At 40.3% G+C, this 12,110-nt stretch overlaps 1 protein-coding gene across 3 annotated transcripts in view; it reads right to left on the bottom strand.

The window, feature by feature from the left end:
• The window catches only part of ubap1lb (ubiquitin associated protein 1-like b), a 32,584-nt gene that overhangs the window by 12,876 nt on the left and 7,598 nt on the right, over positions 1 to 12,110 (bottom strand). For all 3 annotated transcript variants that reach the window (XM_073033176.1, XM_073033178.1, XM_073033177.1), the window contains 3 exons: positions 11,257 to 11,393; positions 6,615 to 7,361; positions 28 to 237 (listed from right to left, as the gene is read on the bottom strand). In XM_073033176.1, the coding sequence (XP_072889277.1) occupies positions 28 to 237; positions 6,615 to 7,361; positions 11,257 to 11,393 (1,094 nt within the window). The remainder of the gene's footprint in view (positions 1 to 27; positions 238 to 6,614; positions 7,362 to 11,256; positions 11,394 to 12,110) is intronic.

Raw genomic sequence — 12,110 nt, 5'->3', positions numbered from 1 at the left:
GCAAGCATTAACTGTTATATCACATACCTGTTTTGTGCTGCTTTGTCCAACATTCTGGATGGCCCATATCACTCTGGTTATTGGATAACCCTGCTTCATAGCTGGCTGAATCAGGTCTTGTTCTTTTTGACTGAGTGCCAATAGCACATCAGCAGTCGAGTCTGGGAGAGGTTTGTGAGAACTCAAAGGTCTCGGAGTTTTCGGGGGCGCTGGAAGGCAGGAATTGTTTCTGAGCAGCTGTGAAAGACCAAAGAAACATTTGGAATACAAAAAACTATGGAAGCAAGCAGTTGCTATTCGGTACACTGGACAAATTAACTCTTGGATCCATAAAGTAACTTAGTTTGTCCTTGTGTTTTTCCTTCTTGTGTTTCTGATTCTGATTTATATTGAGTGCTTCTGTATAACCTCACACAAAAGTGCAAGAACACTTATTTTTAGTATTGTGTATTCTGTGCCATCATTATGACACCAGCTTACAGCTTCTGCTTGCTGAAGCATATAACATTTTCAAATGTGATGAGTAGTCCTCTAAATGAAAATTACACCAAGTGTGGTTTGGCCTAATTCAATATATTTTATTGAAACACAGGGAAATGCTTAATTGTGGTCAACTGAATATTTAGTACATTTAACTTTTTCCTAGTTTTTGTACTTTTTTGCAACTTTCTTTAAAGCACACTACTATAGAAATGTTGTTTGTTATTCCTTTCCACATCTTGTGGCGCACTGGGTAGCAAACTTGCCATTTCTTTAGCATTTTGTCTGTTTTTTTACGAGGCTGAGTTGCTAGCTCGACACTCAACCCAGCACGGATGGAAAGCGTGCAAGAAGCCGGCTGGTTTCAAAACCGGGACCACTCGCCTCGAAGTCTGGTCAGATACCACTACACCACCGGCCGGCCTACACTATAGAATTTAAACATTTTAATTTAAAAAATCAATTCTAATAGAGTTAGAAGTTACCTCAATGAAGAAAGGATTTCACAATCTCTTCTGCACGCCAGAGATAGAAGGAAGAAATTTATGTGCTGTCATCTTTGTTTAACTGAAGATATTCATGTTTCATATCATCTCCTACTTTGAATGACAGGACTTGTCAAAGATGATTTGGCAATTTGCCCCTTTTGAGCAGCCTGAGTGCCACAGATTTACCGATAAAGTAGACGTGAGGTCATTTTGCTATTTGTTCAGTGAAAAGCGGTATTACCCACTGGAGACTTAATTATGAAATAATCAGGACAATTACTATTGGATGTGGTTCTTAATATCTTTCACAGTTAATGAAGTGTTAAAATGGCAATTAGTAAAAGCTCTTTGAACTTGGATTTAATTGTTCCACACAATTAGAACATTGCAGAGTTTAAAAGGAAAAGAATTTTACAATTGATTTATTGGAAATTATTATTTTAATTAACTGTATTTATGATATAAACATTATATAATTATAAACTCGAGATTCTGCAGATGCTGGATATCCAGAGTCTCTCACACACACACGCGCGCACGCTGGAGGAACCTAGCAGGTCAAAGTAGTGATAAAGGTCTGAAGAAGGAATCTGATAGGAGAGGAGAATGGATCATGGGAGAAAGGGAATGAGGAGGGGCACCGGAGGGAGGTGACAGGCTCTTTTCCTTTTCTACCTATCACCTCACAGCTTCTTACTTCATCCCCTCCCCTTCTCCTCACAACTTGGCTTCACCATCCTTCCCTTCCAACACTCCCCCTCACCCATCTTCTTAATCTGGCTTCTTCGCCCTTCCTTTCCAGTCCTGATTAATGGTCTTGACCCAAAACGTCAACTGTTCATTATTTTTTTAACAGATGCTGCCTGACCTGTTGAGTTCCTTCAGATTTTTGAGTATGTTACATAATAATTTGTAGCATTAAGATTGTAGGTGTAGTAGGGATGTAAAATAATTTATGTATTACTAAGGACTTTTGTTTTATATCTTTTGGGATTAGGGTATACTCATCATGACTTAAATCTCTCTCTCCCTCTCTCACACTCACAACCAAAAGCTATATTTCAAAGCTATACTCTTAAATTAGACTAATTATCTACCTGGGCCTAACTTTGAGGCATTGGTGTCTATACTGCTCATTTTCAAATGATTGCTCTGGCATCCATAGTTATCAACTCTCCAGCAATTAATGAGTAGTGTGTGCAGTGATGTGGGGGAAATGAAAGGGCCCTTGCTTGTGGAAAAGCTGTAGCTTTACTAGCTCAGCCTCTCCACCACAAACGGTTTAATGCATTGTGATAGAGGATGATGTTAAGTAAGTTGATTGTTTCGCTATTGAGACTGTCCTTTGGGTCTGCTCAATTCACACAAAGCGAGATAGTGACACTACACTCCAAGAATGTTCTCACAGCTACTCTGAAAATGATCAGTAAGAAAGAGATGAGAATTGCCCAGGGCAATCTTGCTGCTGTCTTCTTTGCTGCTCTATAAGGAAGTATTCAGTCTGGCCTTGGCTTTTCCAAGGGTAAGATTATCATCTTATCTTTGAAGAGTGCTGAGCATATAGTTCCATTTGGCAAACCTGAAGTCTAGATTTAAAAATAATAACAGTGCGACACAGTTTATTTAACAGGCTGTCCAAGAGAATATGATTTTTATTTGACTTCACCCTAGCCAACTATTTTCAGTGTCTAATTATTTATCTTACTGTAGCAACAACTGAAACAAAAAAAACACAACTGCAGAAGTACACAGATGAAAAGGTGATGTTATTGGAAGCACAACCCAGATGAGACTGGTTTTAGATTCTGCAACTGATGTTCAACTGGATAGAATGAAATATCAAGATGCCAGGAATAACTGTGACACAGAACATGAAATATTACGAATGCAACTCAGAAGCAAATGAGAGTAAAAAAAGCATTTTATGAACAATTTCCCATGCGTTTTCCATGCATTTTTCTAATGTTTTCCATTTCAAAGCTCAAAGTACAAACTAAATGTATTATCAGAGTATGCATGTGTCACCATATACATGCCTGAAATTAATTTTCTTGTGGGCATTCACAGTAGAACAATGAAAAACTACACAAAAATGAAAATTTACAACCAATGTGCAAAAGAAGACAAGCTGTGCAAATACAGAAATAAAAAAAATATGAAAAAATAAATAAATAATACTGAGAACATGAGTTGTAGAGTCCTTGAAAGTGAGTTCATAGGTTGCAGAATCAGTTCAGTATTGAGTGAGTGAGGCTATCCATGCTGGTTCAAAAGCCTGTTGGTTGAAGCATAATCAAGAGGAAGTCTGCAGATGCTGGAAATCAAAGCAACACACACAAAATGCTGAAAGAACTCAGCAGGCCAAGCAGCATCTATGGAAAAGAGTTAACAGTCGACATTTCAGATTGAGACCCTTCAGCTGTTTGAAGCTCTATAACTGTCCCTAAATCTGGTGGACCCAAGGTTCCTGTACCTCCTTCCCAATGGCAGCAATGAGAAGAGAGCATGGCCCGGATGGTGGGAGTCCCTGATGATGGATGCTGCTTTCTTGTGACAGCGTTCCTTGTAGATGTGCTCAATGATGAGGAGGGCTTTTCCTGTGGTGGACAAGGCTGCTTCCAGTACTTTTTGTAGGCTTCTCTGTAGATTTTATGACTTAAGAATAACTTTTGCCATTTATTGTTAATAGACACGAACTTTCACCAACTACAGAGGAGAGCCGAATAGGTGATGCTGTTCATTAAGACCCTGAAGTTGTCTTAACCATTACATAGTTAAAGAAAATCAACGTCATTGCCAATCTCAGACAAGATTTGTTTACAAAGTTTATTTCTAACTTACTAACTAATTTGTTGCTTAAGAGTGAGTGAACAACGCATCTAAATTCATGATAGGGATGTCATTATTTCATATGAGAAAACTGCCTTTGATATTGAATTTATTGTAACCATTTTATGATATGTTAACTAAATATAACAGAATAATCATTGAAGCAGGTTGAAAAATAAGTGATAAATAATAGATTTAATAGGTGATATTATGTTGTACAGTTCACTAGGGTGGTGAAGATATCCTGCCTTCTCTTCACATTTCCCTTTATATGAGCCCAATATTTTGTTCATATCATCAAAGGAAGTGCCAGACAAATATGCTTTCTGAAAGAAGGCTTGAAAGAGAAGAATTTTAAGAGAGTAAGTCGACAGGTTTCTCAGAGATCTACCATTGGGACAATGGGCAGAAATGCCTCACTCCTATACTGTATGAACTGTATCCAGTGAAGCAAAGGTTTCTGGACCTCTGTACTCTTAGACTGATTTCTCCATTGGCCCAACACACAAAGTTCCAGAGGAACTCAGTGGGTCAGGCAGCATCTGTGGATAAAAATAGGTAGTCAATGGTTTGAGTGGAGACCCTGTTTTAAACCTCCACTGCTTTCTGGGGTAGAGGCTAAAGATTTACAGAATAAGACTGAATTCTGGGCCATTCCTAGCATTAAACTTTGAGTTTTATTGGGCTGTAATCCATTCTAGAGTGCAAGCAGTATCAGCATCAGGCTGAATATCACTGGCATACTTCATGAAATTTGTTGTTTTGGTGGCAGCAGTACAAAATAATAAAAATATAAATTACATTAAGTATATATAAAAAGTAAATTAAGTAGTGCAAATAGGAAGGAAGAAATACAAAGGTAGTGTTCATAGGTTCAACGTCTATTCAGAAATCTGATGACGGAGGGGAAGAAACTGTTCCTGATACATTAAGCTTGTGCCTTTAGCCTTCTGTATCTCTTCCTCATGGCAGCAAAGAGGATGGGACCATAAATACTGCCTTATGAGGCATCCTCTTTTAAAGGTGTCCTGGATGCTGGGGAGGCATGTGCTGATGATGGAGCTGGCTGAGTTTACAATCTTCTGCAGCTTTTCCCATCCTGTGCAGTGGCCCTTCCACACCAGATGATGATGCAACCAGTCAGAATGCTCTCCATGGTGCATCTGTAGAAACTTACAAGTGACTTTGGTGACATACCAAGTCTCCTCAAACTCCTAATGAAATATAGCCGCTGCTATGCCTTCTTTGTAATTGCATCAATATGATGGGCCCAGGATAGATCAGAGATGTTGACACATGGGAATCCGAAAATGCTCATCCTTTCCACTTCTGATCCCTCGTGTGTGATCCTCCGACTTCCCTTTCCTAGAGTCTACAATCACTTCCTTGGCCTTACTGACACTGAATGCAAGGTTGCTCAACCCTATGTCACTCCTGTATGCCTCAACGAAATAACCTGAAATTCTGCCAACAATAGTTGAGTTATTGGTAAATTTATGGATGGCTGGGCACATAAATTTATGTGTCGAGCCCACAATCGTAGGTATAGAGAGAGTAAAGCAGTGGGCTAAGCATGCATCCTTGATGGTGTGTGTGTGCACCCTTGACTCCTGGTGGAGTCGTCGGGGCGCCGTCATGACAAGCTTTTTGCACCGATCTTTTTGGCGATTGTTCATCATCCCTCTCCAGGTTTTTTTTTTAAATGAGGTCAACACTCAACCCAGTCACGGATGGAGAGCATGCAAGGGAGCCGGCCGGATTCGAACTTGGGACCTTTGGCCCTGAAGTCCAGTGCAGATGCCACTACGCCACCAGCTGGCCTTGAGGTATGCCAATGTTAATTGTCAGTGAGGTGGAGATGTTATTTGCGATCTGCACAGAAAGTGGTTTCCAGGTGAAGATATCATGGCTCAAGTTGCAAAAAGAGGTGTAGGAGTCCAGGTTTTGGAGGTTCTTGATTAGAACTGAAGGTATGATCGTGTTGAGTACTGAGCTGCAGTCAATAAACAGCACCCTGACATAGATATTACCCTCTTGAAAGATGTTCTAACATCGTAATCCGAGACAAAGATCATAGGGTCACCAGATGCTGCAGGGATTCATGCAGGTGCAGTTTTATTTTCCCTTTCAAAGTGTGCAGAAAAGAAGTTGAGCTCATATTTAATCCCTATGAATACAGTATTAACCTCTATACCACAACTTGTACATTAGTAAAAACCCACAGAATGCACAGAGAAATTAACTTAGGGCATTATTCTGAAATATTCTTTCTCAACCATATAAGGAACATCTGGCAGCTCTTGGGCTGTATTCCCTGGAGTTCAGGAGAATGAGGGGGGATCTCATAGAAACATTCCGAATGTTAAAAGGCCTGAACAGATTAGATATGGCAAAGTTATTTCCCATGGTAGGGGAATCTAGGACAAGAGGGCATGACCTCAGGATTGAAGGACATCCTTTTAGAATTGAGATGCGGAGAAATTACTTTAGTCAGAGGGTGGCAAATTTGTGGAATTTGTTGCCACGAGCAGCTGTGGAGGCCAAGTCAATGGGCCAAAAGGCCTAATTCTGCTCTTAAGTCTTACGGCCTTATTATTTCTGGACCTCTGATTTCAGCAATGGACTATTAATTTTCCCATTCTGCATTAAAAGTGTATTTTCAAGCAGCAAGTTTCTCTGCCTTTGAAAAAGGTATTTACTGCTGAAAAATACATTCAATGTGATACAGACTTTCTACATAAAAGGTGAGATCAATAAGAACTCCACTGTAGATTCAGCTAAGTCTATGTCTATTATGAAGATGTCCATAACACTTACCTGAAATGGTTCTTTGTATTTTCTGAATGGTGGTCTTGCTCTATTCGTAGGTGACCTTTCCATGTGATAATGGGCAGAGGAAAGTGGTGGACTTCCAACAGTACATCTTGCCAAATTTATATTTCTGCTGTTCTTGTTGTTTGGGTGCTGATAGGTAAATTTTCTCGAAGGTTTTTTTGGTCCATACGCTGGTGACCAACTTGTTCCATCCCTCCTGCCCTCTTCCTCACCATCAGTGTTGTTACAAAGAGGGGAGCGCCTCAGTCCTGAGATGTGAGGTAGTCTTGTTAAACTGGCATTAAAACATTTCTCACTGTGTCTACTTCTGGAAGGATTATCCGGCGAAGAGGCTGGTCTCACATCCAGGAATCTGGAATGGACACTAAATTTGCTCCTGAGAAAGGGTATTGAGGGAAGCTTCTGATTTTCATTTTCATCTGATGATGAGAGTTCATCATCCTCAGAGTACCCATCGTCACTTTCTGAGTCTGATACATATGCACCCTTTAAGCAAACATGTTTAATGTCGGTCACACTGAAACTCCTACACCTTCTGGTCCTCAAAACCATGTGACCCCTCTGAGGTCTGGCCTGACAAGATTCATTATTGGCATCATCAGTATCTTCGCCCTCAAGATCAGTAAAAGCAAACCAGAATGGTGGACATGTTGGAATGCTCCTTGGAGGTTCCCGAGGCAGTCGGTCTTGCACCCATTTCAATACCTTCTTTTCCAGTGTAAAGTCATACTGTAGAAAATATGATTGCATATAACATTAATCGTAGACAAAGTATCAATATTATTTCCAAATACACAAGGAATATCTGCACACCTTGTCATAGTAAATTCCCCACAAGGCTTCTCATAATCACAGTGTTCCCAGATTTCTGAGCTGGCAAGCACTATGGACAAAGACCAGTGAAAATGAGATCTGGTGGCTCCCCCAGGTCAGAGAGTCAACCCAGATTGGTGGATTGCAGGATTGGAGGTCCTTGCAGGTTGGAGGCTTGGTGGGCGGTGAGTCCTACATTCGAGGCCTTGAGTTTGGGGTCTCCCATCATCAGCGAGTCTGGAATTGGGGTGGCATGGTAGTGTAGTGGTTAGCACAACGCTTTACACTACTAGTGACCTGGGTTCAAGTCTGGGCGTTGCCTTTAAGGAGTTTGCACATTATCCATGTGACTGTGTGGGTTTCCTCCAAGTGCTTTGATTTCCTCCCATTGTCCAAAATGCACCAGTTGGTAGAATAATTGCTCATTGTAAATTAGGCTGGGATTAGGTTGGGGGATTACTGGACAGCATAGCTCAAGTGGCTGGAAATTTATTTTTTTAATTTGAGGGCGGGAGTACTAGGATTGATAATGAAGATTGAAGCCCAAAGATTAATCAGAAATCCGGAAGTCGAGGCCCAATGGCCAAAGCCCTGGGAAGGTGAGTCCACTGGGGAAGTGGGAGGCCTGATGTCTGCAAGTCCACAAGTCCACTGGAGGCTGGAGACTTGGAGGCAGCCTAACCTGGGGTTAGAGGACTGTTTGTGTATGTGAGTGGGTGGGTACGAAGGAGGAAAGGGACTCTGTTTTGCTGTTATTTTGTTGCTGTTGTTCTGTTGTCGTTATTGTTACACGTATAGTTCAGCTGAACATCGTAGGTATGCTACGCTGGCACCAGAATGTGTGGCGGCTCTTGTAGGCTGCCCCTTGCACACCATTGGATTGTGCTGGTTGTTAATGCAACACATTGCACTTATGATTCAGTATACATGTGATAAATGAATGATTCAAACCTCCTGCCAGTATGCTGTTCTGGATAATGTGCCTTTAGAAATTAAAGACAGTTCAGAACTTTAAGTCAGTCTCTCATATTGCACAAGATTTCTTAATGGAGATACTTCTAATTCTTTATTTTCTCTCTCAGTCATATTCCCACACATTACTCATACAAAGTAGTCATTATTTTGTTTTATGAAATCAAGAAACCATGTAACTCACAGCTCTTTAGGATGATAAAATCAGTTTAGAAAATTAAATGGTTCTGTGTTGTACATTACAATCTGCAGAATTACCTGATTGTCAGCAATTGAAATGATTTTAATTGTTGACTTACCAGGTAATTCTACAGATCGTGATGTACAACACTGAATCATTCAATGCTTAATATTATTTTGTGTCTGAATGCCATCTGAGTGATTAATTTACTTATTTTTATTACTTATAAATAAACAAAGCAGAAAAGGTTTGGATGACAACAGTCATTGAGTTGAAGCCTGAAATCCACTACAAAAGATTATGGCACACTTTGATCCGTGTAAATAATATTAGTGAATCATCATCGATATTGGGTGCACATCAGACAACAACTTACAGTGAGTTCCAATAACATCCAATACTTTAACCTCCAGTAATTTCACCCCTTCTCTCTCTTTCCCTTTTTTTCCATTCTCCAAATGGTTCCTCTTTCATCCCTTCTCTTACCACCTGTCCATCTCCTCCTTCTGGTACCTTCCTTCTTGTTCTTTCTCCCATTGTCCTCTCCTAACAAATTCCTTCTGCTTAAGCCCTTTCCTCTTCCACCTATCCACCTTCCAGCTTTTCACTTCATTCGCTGACTTCCCCATCACCTGGCACCTGCTCTTTTCCTGCTGCCCACCTTATTCGGGCTTCTTTCCCCTTCCTTTCCAGTACTGATGTAGGGTCTCGGCCTGAAATATCGACTGCTCATTCCTCTCTATACAGCAGCTGCTGCCTGACATACTGAGTTCCTCCAGCACTTCGTGTGTGTTTCTCTGGATTTCCTACATGTCCAGGACATCTTGTGTTTATGATTACAGAGGATGCACATACTATGTTAAACATGGTATTCCACAAGTTCGAGTTAACTTTCTCTGCCATGTATACCACCATAACAGAAACCTCACCAAAATTCTCATCATGGTAATACACGCAACACTGTACAGTCAGGGTGGTTACTCAGTCTATTTCTACTTACTAATCAGAAAACACTACGGATGGTGCTTTCAGGGAAAATGATTGTTTAATGTGTTAAGTGCCCATTACTGCTAAGCAACCTCTCTAAATATTCAATTTTGATTTTACGTCCGTAGAATCTTATTCTGTGTGCCCAGTTCCCTTGGCTTATTCTCTATAAGCACATGACTGTGTGGCAAAGCACAGCTCCAAAGCCATATCCAAATTTGCCGATGACACCATTGTTTAGGGATGGCACATTAGCATAGCGGTTAGCTCAAAGCTTTACAGTGCTGGCGACCCGGGTTCGATTCCCGCCACTGCCTAGAAGGAGTTTGTATTTTCTCCCCGTGACCTCGTGAGCTTCCTCTGGGCATTCTGGATTGCTCTCACAGTCCAAGGATGTACCGGCTAGTAGGTTAACTGGCCATTGTAAATTGTCCTGTGATTAGGTCAGGATTAAATCAGGGTATCGCTGGGCAGCACAGCTCGAAGGCCTGGAAGGGTCCATTCCGGGCTGTATCTCAATAAAAAAAATTAATTCAGAAAGCAGTGGAGAGCTCATGCCCAAGCCAACTCAGCTAAAGAGGACAGTATTCCACCTCTAGAGTAAAATATTGAACCAGGAGTAATTTTATACCTACCTGGTAATTATAAAGGCCTCATTTACTGTCACTTAACTTTTACTCCAGACTTATTTATATGTGTTTAAATTCCCTCCCCAGGTATTGTTGCTGGATTCGATCTTCTGACTCTAGATCACTAGTCTAGTGACAAACAGTGCAGTGCAAAAGTCTTAGGCACATATGTTTAGCTAGGGTGCCTGAGACTTTTGCATAGTACCTTAGTAATTTTATGTATTGTACTGTACCACTGCCGCTAAAAAAAGAACAAATTTCATGAACATGTGTGAGTGATGATAAACCTGATTCTGATATGGGTCTCTGCTGGGGACTGAGAGTGGGAAGGGGACAGGGAGAGGGGAATTCTGGTTGGGAAGGGAGAGGGGAGGAATGGGAAGCACCAGAGAGACATTCTGAAATGATCAATAAAACAATGGTTTGGAATCAAAATACCTTGCCTGGTGTCTCAGGTCTGGGTGTATCTGTACACGTGCCACTCCACCCCTTTCACTCCTTCTCTGCCACCTGTCCCATACCCCTCCTGCAACACTCCAACCTTGCCTTTCCCAACGTCCTTTGCTCCCACTAGATTCACAAACTCACTCTGCACTCCATGTTGATAAATAGAATACTGCACAGAAGTCTTACGCACCCCAGCCACATGTGCCTAAGACTTTTGCACAGTACTGGAACATCAATGCTACTATATCCATTAAATCTATACACTGATATTTGATAGGTAACTATCAAATTGCTTGTTAATCGTTAACTATGTTTTACCCCATGATGTTACTCAGCCATCACTTTAGCTTCCTTCTTGAAGATCACAGATGCATTTATGAGGTGTGGTGTATTGCTCTTAGTGCAATCACTTATTATTATCTCTGATAATAAACACAAGAGATTCTGCAGTTGCTGGAAATCCAGAGTAACATTCTTAAAGTATTAGTTTATTCAACACCAACAATGGTCTATTAAAATAAATATCATGTTTCACAGTTATGGTACCTAATAATGCAATGTTTAGCACTTAAAATGCTCCGAAACATCTCATTACCTGTGCTTGCTTCAATATTTCAGTGCAGTCAGGCACATAGGGAAAGGATAAGGGACTTGGAGTGAGTTCTTCCAAGGCAATAGTCTGGAACTTTTGAGAAATTTTAAAAGGTACTTCATCCAAATAAGTTGAGATTGCTGTTAAAACAATAAGCATTATAGACAGGAATAATAGATAATTCAGGATTCAAGTTTACTTATCATGAGTACAGCAAAACATACAGTGAAATATGTTGTTTGCATTAACAAGATAAGGCTTTTGCTTATATGTTATCCTTATACATTATCATCTATATAACAGTATGGCAGTTAAATATAGTTCTGCAAATGAAAACAAAATGCAGAAGCTCACCAATTTAAGTGGTATCTGTGAAAAGAGAAACAGTCAATGTTTTGGGACTGTAGAATGTTTGCAAACATGAAAATTAACTGTTCTGCTCTCCACAGACGCTGCCCGACATGCTGAGCATTTCCAGCCTTTCCTATTTTTGTTTTGTTTGTCAGTCTTTGTTAATGTATATATTTTTTATAAATTCTATTGCATTTATTTACTTTTCCAGTAAATGCCAGCAAGAAAATGAATCCCAAAGTAGTGATTTGGTCACATATACATACCTTGGTAATAAATTTTACTTTGATTTTGACTTCCCAGCATCTGCGTTTTTTTTTTAATTTTCGAAGCGCTAGGAATGACCAGATACCCGTCAGAGCAACACTTGGTGAACACTTTGCCTCCTACACACACTCAAGAAAATATGTCATATATCAAGTGCCAGCTTGCATTACCCTTGATCCTCTCACCTGAGACAGATCATATTTTCTTGATCATTTCCTTGAATTCAAACTAGTTTCAAG

Source organism: Hemitrygon akajei, chromosome 30 (assembly GCF_048418815.1).
Source record: "Hemitrygon akajei chromosome 30, sHemAka1.3, whole genome shotgun sequence".
In the NCBI taxonomy this organism is placed as follows: domain Eukaryota; kingdom Metazoa; phylum Chordata; class Chondrichthyes; order Myliobatiformes; family Dasyatidae; genus Hemitrygon; species Hemitrygon akajei.
This window is presented reverse-complemented; position numbering and strand designations above follow the sequence as displayed.